The sequence below is a fragment of the Myotis davidii genome, unplaced genomic scaffold (genome assembly GCF_000327345.1).
Source record: "Myotis davidii unplaced genomic scaffold, ASM32734v1 scaffold363, whole genome shotgun sequence".
In the NCBI taxonomy this organism is placed as follows: domain Eukaryota; kingdom Metazoa; phylum Chordata; class Mammalia; order Chiroptera; family Vespertilionidae; genus Myotis; species Myotis davidii.
The window spans coordinates 1,487,877-1,506,374 of NW_006294069.1; the positions used below are offsets into that span (position 1 = coordinate 1,487,877).

General features: G+C 38.9%; 1 protein-coding gene across 6 annotated transcripts in view; it reads right to left on the reverse strand.

The window, feature by feature from the left end:
* Positions 1-18,498, reverse strand: part of SSH2 (slingshot protein phosphatase 2) — a 132,884-nt gene that overhangs the window by 85,809 nt on the left and 28,577 nt on the right. For 3 of the 6 annotated variants that reach the window (XM_015566756.1, XM_015566757.1, XM_006768066.2), the window contains exon 1: positions 18,291-18,492. The exons of 1 other annotated variant lie outside the window; for it this stretch is intronic. In XM_015566756.1, the coding sequence (XP_015422242.1) occupies positions 18,291-18,418 (128 nt within the window). In that variant the 5' untranslated portion in view covers positions 18,419-18,492. Of the gene's footprint in view, positions 1-18,290; positions 18,493-18,498 lie in introns of those variants that run through there. 2 more of the 6 variants (XM_015566758.1, XM_015566760.1) reach the window with 2 other exon arrangements.

The window sequence follows — 18,498 nt, forward strand, 5'->3', positions numbered from 1 at the left end:
TGTCATCTATGATGTTAACACCTTCAGCAAATTTGACATATGAAGTTTTGAAGCTGCTGTCAATACAACAAAATAGCATACATATTAAATCCATGTGTAACTCCATCTATTGAAAAAAATCCGCATCATTAACTGGTACACCTAGTATAGTTAAACACAGTTTGCAGCCATAGTAAATCCTATCATCCCTAACCCTAGGACACTTAAGAGTAAATGGTTTGCTCCTTTACTCAACCAGAAGGTAAATAGCTTAAATCACCCTACTCAGGAGGATAGATATCAGGAATCCAATTAATTCCATGTGCCAACCAAACCCAAGGACAGATGAAGTTAAGGGAATAAACTTCCTTTTGGCACATACGCATAAAAGTAATGAATATTCTGTTGAGATACTCTCCCAAGACCTCCTCTAAACTCCCAGCTGTTAACATCCCTCAAAACAGAGGTTCTAGCTAGAACTCCCTCTTCTAGGGATACCCTTGAACCTTTCCCTTTCCCCTTTCCTTCCCTCCCCCCACAAACATGCATCTCCTAAACTTTAAAGGACCTAGGAAGCTTACAACCAGAGCAGCAATGGGCAGTACAAGTTTGTCTTTGGCAAATCCCTAAACCCGTCCCCAAGGTCCCCTTTTCTCTTATTTCTTTTCTTTTCTTTTTAAAATTAAATCATTATTGCTGAAAGTTATTACATATGTCCCCTTAAAGCAGCCCAGCCTAGGGCCATTTCCCCACCTAGTCCTTCCCCTCTTATCCTAGGCCCTTCCTTGTTTCACTGTCACCAGCTTAAATAAACATCCTCTAAAATTAACCTGGACTTGTGTAGTGAAATTTTTCCTGCATGAAGTCAAGAACCCACCCTAGGCAGACTTACGAGGGCCAGGTCCCTTTTCTGGTAACAATAGTAACCCCTTACTCCCAGCTTACTTTCCATCTTTTTGTCCTGATTTATTTTTTCTTTATAGCCACATCAACAGCTGATTGTTTATAATAATTTATTTACATTCTAGAATGTAAGTTCTAAGAGCTGAAATGGTCTTTTTGGATGACTGATTCATTCCCACTGCCTAGAACACTGGTGATCAATAAATGAATGCATAGATATTTACTAAGTAGAGATATGAAATCAGAGGTTAACATGGCATAGTATAAAAGCATGGATTATAAAGAGGATTTGGATTTCAGTCACTGCTCTTGCACTTAATATATAACCTTGAACAAGTCATTTAATCTCTGAATCTCAATCTCTTTTCCTTTAAAACAATGCTAAAATATTAGTACACAGTGTTATTGCAAAAATTATAGGACATAATAGAAGTAAAAACTTGTTGCAAATATTATGTCCTAGCAGTTATTCTTGAAAAATTGGCAGAAAATTCTGTAAAACAGATCAATCTTGAGAAAGCAAGTTATTCTGTTACCTTATCCTTGTTCTTGCAGGACCACAGAGGCAGAATAAGTAGTGAGAAAGCATAGCATTAGAAGAGATAGGCTTAAACTTCAATTACTAGCTGATTGACATGAAGAAAATTTCTTAACCTCTTTGAGGCTTAATTTTCTTATCTATAACAGGAGAGGGACAATATTGCCTTAAAAGTAATTAATTGTTTGAACCAAATGTCATATTAATTGTGAAAGCACTTTTTAAACTATAATGCAGAATTTGTATTTTTAGGGAAATAAATTAATTACCTTTCCTTAAAGAAATCCTAATCTTGTTTGTTCCACTGGCCAAGTGGGGGGAAATATTATTCTAGAATGTGCTCAAATGGACTATGGGCAGAAGTATGCACACTTCCACTCTTGCTGTAGATTCTGCAACTTCAGTGAGAGGACAGAATAGAACAGGAAAAGATAGAATAGGAAGATACAGAATGGAAAGAGAAAACAGAGATTCACAAAGACACAAGTGAATAAGTAGCAAAGCTCTGATAGACTTCAGGTCTATTTAATTGCACATCCCACAGTCAGGGCCAGCTTCATGGGTCTATGATCTGTGCAGTCCCACAGGATCAGTGACTGGAAGGGCCCCACACTTGGTTTAAGGCTCTGCTGTTGCTGTCTTGAAATTTTTAAATCTTTTTTAACAAGGGGCTCCACATTTTCATTTTGCACTGGGCCCTGCAAATTATGTAGCTCACAATCTTTCTACTACAGGACAAGGACAATAGCTTATAGTCTCAGTAACCGTATGTTATGTAAAGACCACTGCTAACTTAAAGGACAGTTACTAAAAAGGAGACTTTTTAAAAAATATATATATTTTATTGATTTTTTACAGAGAGGAAGGGAGAGAGATAGAGAGTCAGAAACATCGATGAGAAACATCGACCAGCTGCCTCCTGCACATCTCCCACTGGAGATGCGCCCGCAACCCAGGTACATGGTTAGAAACATCGATGAGAGAGAAACATCGATCAGCTGCCTCCTGCACATCTCCTACTGGGGATGTGCCCGCAACCAAGGTGCATGCCCTTGACCGGAATCGAACCTGGGACCCTTCAGTCTGCAGGCTGATGCTCTATCCACTGAGCCAAACTGGCTTCAGCTAAAAAGGAGACTTTTAATCAGGTTAATAATCACATATTTGTAGTATGTGAATTCTGAAGTTAGCAAAATACTTAGTAAAGCCAATATATTTTTTATTTTTTTTTTCAAAAAAAATTTTTTTTTTATTTCAGAGGGGAAGGGAGAGGGAGAGAAAGATAGAAACATCAATGATGAGAGAGAGAGCCTGACACCCAGGCATGTGTCCTGACCAGAAATCGAACCGTGACCTCCTGGATCACAGATTGATGCTTAACCACTGAGCAACACCGGCTGGGCCTTAGGAAAGCCAATTTAATTAAAAAGCAGTAGTCCAAATTAGAAATGCAAATGTTATTTGCCTTTTCCTATTTTGTGCTCCATCACATCCTAATAACCGGCCAGTTAGTAAATGAAATACCTGAATCAAAGCTAATTGACTTTCCATTCTGAAACCCAACAAAATACCCCAGTGATTATGGATTATCTTTGTTGTTTTTTTTATTTGATATATGCTTTCTCACAGTAAGCAAGTGACATTGCCATAGAAATCATCTCTAGAGTGAAATCTCTAGCAACCCAATTCAATTAAATCACACCAGTTAAGTAATGTGTTGTTTCTTTTCTGCTCTGCTGACTGCAAAGACAGCTGGTGGATCTGAATTGAACATTTCCCAGGCAGCAATTCAGTTTTTGAGGTCTGCAGGCAAAAAAGAGCCTTTTCCACTTAAAGTCAGACTGACCCACACTAGTCCATTTTGACCTTTGGACTCCTTATCAGTCACCTTCAGTCTCTGTCAGTGGCTGGACAGGCCAACCCAGAGAGGTCTGCTCTCCAGTGAACAAAGGCGTGCTATGTAAAAGAGATGAGCAGTGAACAGAGATACCATCTGATGAGAAGGTGCTGAACTCATCCTCTGTGTTCCAGCAGCATGTCTAGGACTGCTGCCACCACAAAAGGTGAAACTTCACCCGAAAACACTTTCTCTGCCCGTGATTTAAACACACACCTTCATTAAGGAAGCAGCTCAGTTTCAGATAAAGGAAGACAACTAATCATGCAACTGCGGCCTGCACTCTAACACTCCTTCCTCCTTCCCTTTTTTTTTTTCCTTTTAAAATTTAAGTCCACCAGAGCCCCTCTGGCTACTGTTTATATCTGCTGCTGACATTCAAAGTAAGATTCTTTAACAGCTTTAAGAAACATACTCTTCTTTCTCTTATATTTAATATTCATTCAGCCTCAAAGATGAAAACTTTTGTTTCAAGAATTGAAACAGCTTGTTCCCTAAAGTATTAATCTCCTCAACTTTGAGAAATATACCCACTACTTCCTATAAATAGGATCAGGAAATGCTAATCTCATAAGTATAGTCACAAGCATGAACAAATCGATGTATTTATCTTTTTAAATTTCAGTATGCTTAGTAAGATGGCCTTATGAGAAATCTCAGTGATGCTTAACACTTCCTAAATAGAAAACAATGAAATGTTGTTCAAGGTCTAAATTAATTTGTGGCAGGACCCTAGATTAAGTCTGTTTGCTTATCATCTGAGTCTAAAATTCTTTAAGTAAAAAATGGGGATGATTTTAGAATAAAATGAAAACATGGAGAGCAAAGCTAAATTCATAAGCACTATATACATAGTCAACAACACCTCTGGACAGTTTCTTCATCTTATCAATATACTATTATTTCATATTTCCACTAGTTCTATTCAACATAGCTTACAAATTAAAGTATTTTCCATCAGTGTTTAGGTATGAAATAAGTTCCTCATAGGAAAGACAAACGAGGAACAACTTTTCTAAGTCTCAAGTAGTCCATATGAATTGAAGGATAAAATCATATTTACCTTGATTTCACTTTTATCATTTCAGGAGCACTATGAAAATGAATTACTAAAATTGCTGGCAGGAATGTAGACTGGTACAACATTTCTGGTGAAAAAACTAGCAATCTGTATCAAAAATTAGGAATATGTATACCCTTTGTCTAGCAATCCCAGAATTGAGCCTTGGGATATTTCTCTTATAGGGACATGTGCAAAGATTTAGGTACAAGGATAATCATTTATTTCAGTGAGGCTTTGTTTACAACTGCAGAAAACTGGACACAATTTAAATATGTAACAATAGGGCAGAATTTGAATCAGTTCTGTGAAAAACAAACAACTCTTTAAAAATATATAAATAAATGCATTTGAGGACAATGGCAGGATGCTTCCAACATGCCAAGTAAAAAAAAATTTGATTACAAAGCAGTAGATAGAGGACAATCCCATTTTTAAAGGTATATCCATACATAGAAAAATTCTGGATGGTGTTAACAGTAAATATCTTTGAGAGACAAGAATAAGAGTAATGCCTTTTGTGGGAAGGAGAGAAATGCAACAACGTTTTCTGTTTTTTTCTATAATAAACATGCATTATCTATAAATACTAAAAAAATAAGCAATACTTTTTGCTTTGCTGATTTTTAATTACCAATAAGACTAGTTACATGAAAAAACAACAACACCCAGGACAAGTTCACTTTTAAACTGAGTGGGTGGTAAAGAATGTGATATTATCAACTTTACTGTGTATAAGGTAGACAACTTTTTAAAGCAAAAGGGATTCTCTATTTGGAAATTCCCCCAAGGTGATGTGTAAGATTGCCATAAAGAAGAGCATTGGTATTCAATATTTATTTGTTGATTTTTATTTCAACTGAGAAAGAGACTAGAGGTTATTTTTTAAAAAGCTTAATACACATTCTCATTTTCTGACAAAAGGGGCTTACAGCCTTGCTGAGAATTTCTCCAAGCATCTAAAATGGCAAAAAAACAGAGAAAATTCCAGTAGCATGGGTATAATGAACCTCCATGATTACTGAGACTGACCACGGAAGAGCAACAGAAATGAACAAGCCCCAACTCATTAACAGCCAGGCCTATAGTGGGTTCTTAACAGATACACTCAAGGACTTCCCAGTAGGTTAAGAAAAAAGTATGATTAAAACAACAATGGCTTTTAGTTTTTAAATTACAGAGATATAACTAGCCAGTCTACAATCTTCAGTTTTTCTTTAATTTTGAAAAAAAAATTACACTATGTTTAAATTTACTTAGACTCACTAAACAGAAATACTTAGGTTTCTAGATTTCTCTTATGTAGTCTCAATTTGCAATTTATCTGTGCAGAAGAGTACAGTAATAAATCACAATCTGCTAAATTTTCAGTAGTTGTAGCAACTCTTCTTTGAATCAATATCATTAAACTATTGTTTGGGCTTAATGTAACCTGCATTTATATAGTTCCTGATCTTTATTAACTGATGTGTATAAAAGATCCTCATGTCCACTAGGATGGCTTCCATGTATATTTATTTGACTTACAAACTAAGGAGTTGTACATTACTTAGAGAACACTAAATAAGTTGAGCCATTAATTGGTAACTGGGCCACTGAACTGGTAACCAAGTCAATAAGAACAAGGAAAAATAGCAATTGGCGCACACCTCCCCTGATAGCTCAGTCCACTGTAAATATTACAAGCCCTCTGTATCATGGGAACCACCTTGCCTACCACATGATGCTGATGTAATACTATCTAGAGCTAAGCACCTGGAGGAAGCAGAGAAAGAAGTTTTGCTTTGGATTACTTGATTGTGCTTTCTTTCCTTCTTTTATGAAACATAAAGCCACTAGCAGATAGTTTAATTATTTCTCTTCTTATACTGCCTGTGGGGATTTCACATTGTGCGCCCAGCCACTGGTACTGATTCAATAACAACAGCCTTGTAAAACTGGCAGCCTTCCTAAATAAGCTATGTAAAGTCTGCAAATGCTGCTTACTGTGCTGTGTACTCAGAGGGTAACTCAATAAAAACTTGATAAAAATTCTGCCCATATAATATATCAAAAATATGCTCATAGCAATTTCCTAAAGAACACCACTGCTGTGTAAAAGATTCCCTTCTTACCACAAATGATTAATAGAAGTCATTCATCAAAAACTAATTATTTGTAATATGGTCCTAACATCTGCCACATTAGTTCTTCCTTTTCTCTCACCACTGAAGTACTCTTTACCTGTGTTTATACAAACCAAGACATTTAAGAGGGACAGAAATAAAGGTCAGAGTCCCAGCTCAAATCTTACTCCCAATAAAGCCTTCACTAACTGGCTCATTTACAAAACCTTTCTGTCCTCTGAACACGTAAAGCACCAACTGCACCTTTCCTCTGGCACTTAGCCTGTGCTTAATTATGTTCATATTTATCCTTTTTTGATCTTGTCTTATATCCTCAACAGACTGAACATCCCGACTGCAGGAACCATCTTGTATTCCTTTGTATCTCCCACCTTTTGCCCAGAATAGGTGAAATTATGACAATGATGCAAATGATAAACATTTTACCATCAGACTGGCATAACACTTTGTATTCTAGTTCTTTCTACTATACTTTGGCTCATGTCAAAAGAGCAAAAATATTACCTAAACTTTACTGAGTACATACTATTAGTACTTCACAAGCATTACGTTTAATCCTTACAGGCATTATTGGCTTCATTTTATTGACAAGAAAGGCTTATGGTAGTTATCCTATATAATAAAAGCCTAATATGCTAAGTGTCCAGTTGTCTGTTCAACCAATGAAAGCATAATATGCTATTGATATGCTAAGGCCGCTCAACCATGTGCTAGGACGTGCACTAACCACCAGGGGGCAGTCAACCAGTCGCTATCACATGCAGTGACCACCAGGGGACAGACGCTCTGAATGGTAGGTTAGCTTGCTGTTGGGGTCTGGCTGATCAGAACTGAGCGAGATGGGCAGGACACGCCCTGGAGCCCTTCCACGGTCCCTCCCTGGCTGGCCAACCTCCCGTGTCCCTCCCTGACCCTGATCGTGCACCGGTGGGTCTAGTGCACCGCCTGGCCTGTGCCCTCTTGCCATCCGGGACCCCTTGGGGGATGTCGGAGAGCCAGTTTCAGCTCTATCCTGCTCAATGCAGAAGCTGCCCTCTGGTGGTCAGTGTGCTCCCACAGGGAGAGTGCCACTCAGGCAGAAGACTTCCCACTTCTGTGGCAGCTCTAAGGATGTCCGACTGCTAGCTTAGGCCTGATCCCCATGGGGAGTGGGCCTAAGCCATCAGTCAGACATCTCCGGAGGGTTCCTGGACTGCAAGGGGGCGCAGGCTGGGCTGAGGCCCCGCCCCCTCAGTGCATGATTTTCGTGTACTAGGCCTCTAGTGTAATATATTCAAGGTTGTACAGTCTATATATAGGTGGTGAAACTCTGATTGGAACTCAAGTCTGTTTCATTCTAAACACCAGACTGTGACTATTGGCCACAAGAACAAATGACAAGAACAAATGACAAGATTCTGAATATGTGACCCAAGAGACCTTTTAAGTATTTTAAAACAGAGCAGTACTTAAGAAATGGGCTATTTAAGGAAGTGAGTATAAGATTTTATTGGAGAAGATGAACATCACAGAGGTGGAGTTGATAGAATGTTCTATGCCAAACTGGTGAAAGGGATGTTAAAGTTTCACACATTGTTTGAATCTATTACATTCATCTCCTAGGAAGTGAAATTCACTAGTAATTTACAACCCCCATTGATACCCCAATTTCTCAAACTAAAACTCCTCACAAAGATAAAGGGGATAAAATAATAGGAAGTTAAATTTTTTTGGACTGAGAATATTAACTTTGGGGAAACAGTAATTTAAAGATACCTGGGACAGAGGAGAGTCCCAAAGAAATGGCATCTCTTTAAGAACTCTTTGCTTAAAAAGAATTTTTTTTTGCTTATGTGATACTTATTTTAAATCAGTGAAGAAAAATCAGAAACATTCTCATTCAATTAATCCCCCACGGTGATCAACTGCCTTTTATTACACAAAATTCAGAGAACAGCAGAGATGAGACAGACAAAAGCTGAGCTCATAAACCTGATCAGCCTTTTGCCAAGGTGTTGAAGATTGCTAAAGTGTTCCTTGGGTTGCAAACAGAAGAGTCTCTAGCATAAACTTTTAAGAATATAGACACTGCCGAAGATAAACAATATAAAGTCCACAATTAAAATTCTCAGGGCTTGAAATGTCTCGTTATGGATCATGAATATGTGTATGGCTCTTTATCAACGAGTGTTAAGTATAGATGGTAAAAGAAACAATCACATGGGAAACTTTTATAGTTTCATTTTTTTTTAACTAATGAACTCATTTGATCTCCACAATTCTCTGAAATGAGGTAGATATTATTCCCAAACATAAGTAATAATTTGGCCCTCTAGCTGGTCGCCAAAAAATAAAACAATTCTACATCTTCTACATCTGAAAAACGAAATTGTTACAACTTTAAAAAAATAACACTCCATAGGTTTATGCTGAGGATTTTCTTTGAGTAATTCAAGCCTTTGGATTCTGTTGCTTTATATACATAACTAATGCCAAATCCCTTAGGTTACTCAAAGAAGGGTCACACCCTCTAAAAACAGATAATTTCGGAAAACAAGAGTCACTCAACTTGCACAACCTGCAAAGAGGAAGTGAGCCCAAACTTGCCCTTTGGTGTGCAACACTAGCAATCTATTTATATATCATTTGCTACATGCCTTCCAAATCACAGGAACACCTGAAAATGTTCTTAGCATGTTTCTTCGAGTTAAACCCCAATTATATTAGTGGCAGCAACATCCCGTGTCATTCAACAGTGCAAAACTAACCCTATCTTAAAGTAGTTAGGATAATCTTCTTTTTCTGTCACCTTAGAAAGTCAGAAACATTAATGTGATAGCATCTACACCACTGTCCTTTAGCCCTACGGAGTTTAATGTATGATAATCAAGAGGACTCACATTTATTGGAGAGACCTAAGAAGAAATATCAGCAAGATAATCGTAGATGTTTGGGTCTCTCTATCACTCCAAGGCCTAAAGCTGTTAGAAACAAAGAATGAATGACAGCATCCTGTTATTTGGCTTTGGGCAGTGATTTCTCCGAGTAAGCCTAAAGAAAGTGCCCAATTTCAGGAGTGCTTACAGGTGAACACACAAGTCAAAGAGCAACACTTTTTAAAAAAATCCACTCTAGATTTATCACAAAGAAAATCTGACTTGAGCACGTCACAACCTCACCATTCTTGTTCATCGTCATTGTGCAGATTTACTCTTCAGTTAACTTGGTTAAAGGTGGTTCCAATAAGGCCAAAGTTGAGAGCTTTTCCCCTCCATCCTTCAGTTCCAAGCCAATTACTGCTGTACTGACTTCAAACAAGCACAGTGTGGAGAAAGCCACACAAAGTTACCACCACCGCTAATGAAAACACAAATGCATCTTTATACCCTGACAAAGGACCATTAACCTTTCCTTCATATTTGAAGGCTATATAACACCTAGAAAATTCACTAGTTGAATTAGTGAACTTATTTGATCACCCTTTAAAATATATATTCCACACTCTGGCTGGGTAGTACAGTTGGTTAGACTGGTGGTCTGTGAGGTCCGAAAGGTTGGCGACCACTGGTTTAGGAAACCTTTGAGCATCGTCCTGATATGTCAAGGTTGTAGTCCCATCTCCGGTCAGGGTACATGCCCGGGTTGAGGGCACTATCCCCAGTGGGGGGCGTGCAGGAGGCAGCCAGTCAATGATTCTCTCTCATCATTTATGTTTCTACCTCTCTCTCCCTCTCCTTTCCTCTCTGAAATCAACAAAAAAAAATCTATATTTAAAAAGAATAGCTTACTGATTTTTTTTAGAGAGAGAGGAAGGGAGGAGAGAGAAATATCAATGTGAGAGGGTAACATCGATTGATTGATTAACTGCCTCCTGCATGCCCCCTACTGGGGATCAAGCCCCGATGGGGAATTGAACCAGCAACCCCCTGGTGCACAGGATGATGCCCAACCAACTGAGCCATACCAGCCAGGGCTCCAAGAGGATTTTCAAAAGTGAAAATTGACAAGCTGTTTCTAAGACTTATCTGGAAAATAAAATAAGCAAGAATAACTAGCACATAAAAAAAGAGGTAGGCCTTGACATACAAGATATCAAAATAATCACTAAATCTATGTTAAGTAAAACAGTATGGTATTGGTAAATGGACAGAAAACATATTAACAAGACTTAATAATACAGATGAAGACCCCAAATATCTGTTAGAATTTAATATACAACATGTGTTGCATTTCAAAATCAGTGAAGTGAGAATGGACTAAATAAATGGTATTAAATAATTGATTATGCATTTTGAAGAAAGGTAGTTACATCTCTACTTCACACTATAAAGAAAAGTTCAGATGTTTTAAAGAGTGAAATATTTTAAAAGTATAGATACATCAGAAAGAAATGTGAAAGAAAATCTTTATAATCCTTGGAGTGGGTGGGAAGAGTTTTTTAAAGCAAGATACAAAATTCCGAAATCATAAGAGAAATGTTAACACATTTTACTGCATAAAATTAAAAACTTTTATAACAAGATGCAAAGTTAAAAGACATGCAATAAGCTGGTAAAAATTATTTTTTCCACATATCCAGAAAATGCAAAATACATCAAAAAGAAAAAAGCAAATACCAATAGAAAAATGGCTATTAAGTACAAACATGCAAATCATAGCAGAAAAGTGAAAAAAACCAGTACAAATATAAAAAGATGCTAAACTTCCATAGTAATACGGGATTTGCAAATAGAGAAGTATTTAAGAGTAAGGATCCTGGAGTCAGACTGTTTGTGTTTGTGTTTCCATCCTGACTATAATTTTAGACAAGTTACTCAACATCTCTGTGTCTCTCATCTCTAATGGAGTGTAATATCTAACTCATAAGGTTGTTAAGAAGAGAGAATGAGATGATAAAACAATGCCTGGCACATAGTAAAAAAATAACTGCTATTTAATGTCATTATTAATATTACCAAAGTTATACAGGGAAAGATATACTCTTACAACTGGTAAGAGCAAATTGGCAAAGCCTTTTCAGAAGGCAATTTGGCAGTATGTATCAAATATATAACTTATATATACCATTAGACCCAGAAATTTCACTGCTAGAAATTTACCTAAAGAAATGTTCCTATCTGTATATATAAAAGCCTAAGTGACTGGCCAACTGGCCGACTATTCGATTGTCTGACCGGTAGCTATGACTCACACTGACCACCAGGGGGCAGACGCTCAATGCAGGAGTGGAAACCACAGGCATGGAAACATGGAACAGACTGATGATTTTCAGAAGGAGGGGGGAGGGCAGGAAGAGATTAACCAAAGATCTTATATGCATACTAGAGGCCTGGTGCACAAATTTGTGCACTGGTGGGATCCGTTGGCCTGGCCTGTGCCCTCTAGCAATCCAGGACCCCTCGGGGGATGTCGGAGAGCCGGTTTTGGCCTGATCCCCACAGGCCAGGCCAAGGGGCCCCACCGGTGCACGAATCTGTGCACTGGGCCTCTAGTATGTATATAAAGATATATGTATCAGAACTTCAAATGCAGACCACAAGAGCTCTGAATTGGGAGACAGGAAATGCTGGTTCTAGTTTAGTTCTACCAACAACAACAAATCATGTAACCCCTGTGCAGAAAACAACCACCAAAACAATCACTTGACCATTTTAACATTTTTTAGTTTTTTACTCCGTAAAACTTGATGACAACTTGTCCAATATGCCTCAGAGGAATACTTTAAAACCCCTAGAGTGCTAGGGAGTGCGATCGCGCTCCTCCTGTCTTTCGCCAAAAATGCCGGAGCACTTTATTTTAGCATTATATGTTTTGTTCAAATTTTTTTTTCTACTAGTATTTTATAATACAATCAGCAAACAATATATGTCAAAGATGAGAACAAATGTAGTAAAGGTTTCCTTAAGTTTTTGAATATGTAACTTCACTTACTTGCGATTCATACTTTTTTTCCTAAACTGCTGTAAAATCAGCAAAAATGCCTTGGCAATTTTAGCATAGTTCCTAGGATATTGGTTGGCACTCAAAGGGTTAAGGATGTGGTCCCTGGACCATCAGCAGCAGCAGCATCTTCTCTAGCCTCACCCCAAACCTACAGAATCAGAAACTCTGGGGATGTGGGGCAGCAATTTATGTTTTCATACGTCAACTAGGTGATTCAGATGCAAGCTTAAGTTCAGAGATGAGCACATGTGAAATCATTTGGGTAAATATAGAGCAAAACTGAATTCACTTGGCTAACTATAGAGCACTAGTACCATTACTAATTTAACAAAAATAAAACTGTTTCCACCTTTCAATTTCATTAAAAGATACATTTTTAGATAATAATCTCGATATACTCCTCTTTTTGCTGAGTTTGAAGTCAAACTTCAAGCTAGGAAGTCAAACTCATATATGAAACAAGAAAATAAACATTTTAGGTCAAGGACAAAAAGCTCAAAGTAACCTCATTAAAAAATTAAGCAATGTCTTAATCACTTAGGTTTCAACACTTAAAAAAAATTTTTTTTTTATTGATTTCAGAGAGGAAGGGAGAGGGAGAGAAAGATAGAAATATCAACGATGAGAGAGAATCATTGATCAGCTGCCTCCTGCAGCATGTGCCCTTGACAGGAATAGAACCCAGGACTTTTCAGTCTCAGGCTGATGCTCTATCCACTTAGCCAACCTGGTAGGGCAAGTTTCAACACTTTTGAACAGGTTTTCATAATGGGAACACTTTTAATGTTAGGTTTTGCCAGCACTTTATCTAATAATTCTTGATCCCTCCCTGAACTTTTTAGGACACAAAAATAGCTACCTATCTTTCGATCAGCTATTTGTTTGGCACATAACAACACTACAAAAGCCTCAGGCCCTTGCCTAATGACCATTGCTCAGGGATTGAATGTTGGATCCCTAAAAACAACATAGGCTTTTATATCTCTCAGAAATTCAGAATTTTGTTTTTATTAAAAAGTATGTATAGACTCTTAGAGGAATGAAACTTTTCACAATCATTTGAGGGGTGTGATTCAAGACTTTTGAGTCTGATTAGATGATGCTCTGGGTTGCTCACATTTTTTTTTCTAGTAGAATTAATACTCATGACAGTAACTATACTTTGTTTTTGAAGTGAATCCTATCACTTAATATCTTCAATGATACATAAAAAAGTACACATATTTGGTGAATTGTATACAATGGCAAGGGGACACCTTAATCTAAAAATGATCATGTAATTCCCAATAAGATACAGTAAAACCTCAGCTATTCTCTATTTTCAATGATACAGTACCTATCAGTTAAAAGTCAAGGAACTAGAAAGAGCCTGTGAAATCACCAAAGTATCCGAAGGCCATATTCTAAAGGTCATGAGCTTTCTCCATAGCAGAGTCTCTAGGATCTCATTCTGATCTTTTTACTCTGGCACAATTCTCATAGGATTTGTTACATGGCTTCTAAACCCACGGCAAATGTGAGGTAGCAAACGAGAGAAGGAAAAAACCTCTTATGAGGGGACCTCAGCAAAGAAAAGAGAACCACTGGGCTAATAGTATTCATGTGTCAACGTACCCCCTTCCCCACATATACACTTAAAACTTTTTGAGTTGCCCTGACCAGTTTGGCTCAGTGGATAGAACGTCAGCCTGCGGACTGAGAGGTCCCAGGTTGGATTCCGGTCAAGGGCATGTACCTTGGTTGCGGGCACATCCCCAGTGGGAGGGGTGCAGGAAGTGGCTGATGTGGGAGGTGTGCAGGAGGCAGCTGATCAATGTTTCTAACTCTCTATCCCTCTCCCTTCCTCTCTGTAGAAAATCAATAAAATATATTTAAAAAACACATACAAACCTTTTTGAGTCAGTCTTCTCTTAGAGCCCTAAATCTTAATCTTTTACTAGTAGTTGCTCCCACTAGTCTTTGCTACTTAGTACAGATCTGGTACCACAGAGAAATGCTCACACCAGTTGAGTGTTACGATATTAGGCCTTAGAAACAACACTTTCCTTTATGAAAGAGATTCTTAGCATTTTATGAGATCACATTACTTTGAGAATCTGATTTTTAACATATATTTATCTACCCAATATTTTCATATAATCTTAAGGAGTTTCTGAAGCCAGTACATAGAATTCTAGATGACCATGAACCCAAAATTAAGAATTTTTGCATTAGGTGCCAAAAATGTTTAAGTTAACAAAATTTGGGATAGTATTTAGAATGATCCCCTAAAGATTTTTAAATGATGATGAACTAGGCAATAAAAATGATGACTAAAGCAACACTAATAAATACATTTTAGAATAAATGAATATTAGGATATTAGTCTCTTTTAAGAAAAAAACAGTGGCAAGAGACAAAAATAAAAGAGAAATATTTTGCAAATTCTTTAAGAGACTGTCTACCTTAGCATCAAAATTCTTAGTATAGCAAATATACTTTTCACTATTAAGTTGAAGATGTCACCATTTAAAGATAATTCCTAAGAGTGTAAGTTAACTTGCAACTACAATGATAGAATATCATTTTTATAGTGGTTAACAGCACCTGCCCAAGAAACAGATCAGGATTCTAAAGACAGTTTTGTCATTTACTTGCTTTATGGCCTGAACAGAGCTTAACTTCTCTAACCCTCAGCTTCATTATCTGTAAATAGAACAAAGAAGTTCACACGATTGCTGTGATGATTAAACAAGATAATATACATTAAACTCGTAGCACAGTAACAAGCAATCAATAAATGGCAGCTATTAGGTATTGTTTAATTTCAATTAACTCGTTTTTTTGTGTGCAGGAATTTGTAGTTTGCAAAGTGTTATAGTGTCTTATGATCTCTTGGGGGTAGGACCCACTGTGTTTTCATTTTACAGTGGAAGAAACTGAAGTCAAAAGACTTACCCAAAGAAATCTGGACTTATTTGATTATACTAGGAAGCAAGATTAAAAACTGACCCCCCCCCCCCCCCCCGCCCCTGCTAAAAGCTTATAAGTTCTGCTTTTAAAATTTTGCTTAATCTTTTTTTTTTCTTTCTTACTTCCCACTGGGTGAATACAGTTGAAAGGCAGCTAACAGCATGTCCAGGCAATGCAGTCTGGTAAGGCTTCCAGGGCATACAATAGGTTGGAGGTGAGTGGAGCCTGGATGTGTTAGTAGCAAAGGGCACCAGATGTTAGACCTTTGTTCAGCAATCGTGGTACTTGAGTTCTGGTTAAGAAAGAATTCATAGCCAAGACTCAAATACAAGCAAAAGCTTACTTAGAAAGTCATAGAAGTAGAAGTGAGCCGTGGAAGAAATGTGCCAGCTGGTCTGCGTGGGCTCAGGAAACAAGTTACAGAGGCAAAAGAAGGGCCCTTGGAGCTCAGGAGAAAGCAAAGGTATGCAGGCGCCTTGAGGGAAGAAAAGGAGAAGGCACCAGCATGCTCTCCTAAAAATTTAGCTTGCTACATTTGGTCAAACATTTAACTAACTCACCCCTAGCCCCTTGGCAGGGCTAGACCAAATGATTTCTAGGCTCTTATATGGCCCACCCCTGCTCTAGAGTGTGGCCTGTTTGATCTTCGTTAAAACTGTAGTTATACATACACTAGAGGCCCAGTGCACAAAAATTTGTGCACTTGGAGGGGGGGGGCGGTTCTTCAGCCCGGCCTGTGCCCTCTTGCAGTCTGGGACCCCTCAGGGGATGTCCACCTGCTGGCTTAGGCCTGCTCCCCCGGGGATCGGGCCTAAGCTGCAGTTGGACATCCTTAGCGCTGCTGAGGAGGTGGGAGAGGCTCCCACCACCACCGCTGTGCTGGCAGCCGTCAGCCTGGCTTGTGGCTGAGCAGAGCTCCCCCTGTGGGAGTGCACTGACCACCAGAGGGCAGCTCCTGCATTAAGCGTCTTCCCCCTGGTGGTCAGTGTGTGTCATAGTGACCAGTCATTCCCAGTCGTTCTGCTGTTAGGGTCAATTTGCATATTACCCTTTTATTACATAGGATAACAAAATTTGCCTTTTAACCATTTGTAAGTGTACAGTTCAGCAGCATTAAATAATCACATTGTTATGCAATCATCCCCAAAACTTTTTCTTCTTCCTCAAATGAAACTTTGTACCTATTTAACACAAACCTCCCATTCCTCCTCCCTCAAGCCCTGGCAACTAGACTACTCCAGGTACATCATATATGTGGAATCATATGGCATTTTCCCTTTTTTATGGCTTTTTTTTCATTTGGAATAATGTCTTCAAAGTTTATCCATGCTATAGCATTTGTCAGAATTTCCTTCCTTTTAAAGACTAAGAGATACTTAGTTGTATTATATACATATTTTGTTTATCCATTCATCCATTGATGGACATGTGAGTTGCTCCCACTACTTTTTTTCATTTTTAAAATATTGTTGACACTATTATTTTGAGATTGGTTGTCCAGTTTCAGATTATCTACTCCTTTTCTTCTTTGTCATTCCATATGTATCCTTTTTTTTTTTTTTAAAGGAAAACACAAGTAAACAGTTGATTTAATTCTGTGGAGTTTACAGTACAGAGCAGTAAAAGCACTGTGTTGTTGTTGTTTTTGGTGGGGAGCTATTTTTTAGGAGCTCCACCATGAATCTACACAAAGGGAAAAAGCTGAAACTCAAATGAGTTTAGTTTGATTTGGTAGAAGGGCAAACCATTAATTAAAATAATTAAATAGATGTAAGATTATTTACAAATCACTTTACATGCCATTGTTGGGACCTTTAATAAATAATGGAAAGTTTCTGTTGTTGGACATTCATTTAAAAGTCCCTTAAGGGAGAGAGAACTCAGGGGAGGGTGGGTGGAGAAAAAAATAAAATAAAAAATAAAAGTCCCTTAAGGGTGACCTGGGAGGAAGACAGAAGCCTTACTTAAGTTCCAGGAGTCCAGAAAACCTCAGTAGGTGACTTTCCTGAAGCCACTCTACAGTGAGTGCTAATACACTACAAAGACCAAACTCCTGCTATCTAAAGTAAACTAAACCACTCCACAGGTTTGAGGATGCGACTTGAATAGATGCAGTTCCTTTGCGCTTTATAACTGCGAGGTGAGATTCAGCTTCAGCCCACAGTTCTCAAAAAATGGCTAAACCACAAATTTAAAGGAAGGAGAACTCCAGAGACTTCAAAAAACAGTCACAAAGATGCACCTGAATCTTGCATTTTAGTGAATGAAGCTTTGCACACAGGCTTGGGTGTGAGCATGTACTACTACAGGGGAAGACAAAAAAAACAAAACCCCCCAAAACAGCCAAACTACTGAAATCCAGTTTTTGAAATAATTCCAGACCACAACCAGCGGGAGCGAAGAATAAACTGCCTTTCTTTGTGTGAACGACTTGCAACAGAAACTTATAGTTAGATGAAAACTTATTTGAAACAAAAACCAAAACAACAAACACGGGCGCTGGATCACCAGCAGGACCCGCAAGGGAGCCCTAGCGTTTCCGGCTGGCTGTTCAGAAGCTACACACCGCCCTTCACCTTCGGTCTCCTGAGCGCCATATGGCTCGGCTGTCAGTCGGTCACCCAACAACTTCCCTGAGAAGACCCCACTTTCAGATACCCTCAGAGTTTACCAAAAATTATCGCAAAGGATTCTTCTGTCCGTTAACATCCCCCACCCCTGGACACTTTCTGCCTCCAAGAATTACCCCCACCTCCACCCCACTATCCTCCCCGGACGCCCCGGGACCGCCAAGAACGCAGGGTGCAATTTCGCCCTCGTTCGCTTGCTCCCCAGGATGCTGGGGAAAGCGACTGCTAACACGCAAACTTTCCGAGCGTTAGCAGAGGGCAGGAGGGCGCGCGGTGCACTCACAGCTGGTTGATGGCGTTTTGCGAGATGACCGCGTTGGCAGAGAAGTAGGGGATCATGTCGGGGCCACTGAGGCTGCAGGTGCAGGCGGGAGGCGCCTTCCTTTCGCGAGTCAACGTGCTCAGGGTCATGAGGCCGGCTCAAGGCTTTCAGGTCCGCATCCTGGCCCCCGCCCGGCTCGGGCACGAGGCGATCGCGTTGGGATCCGCCC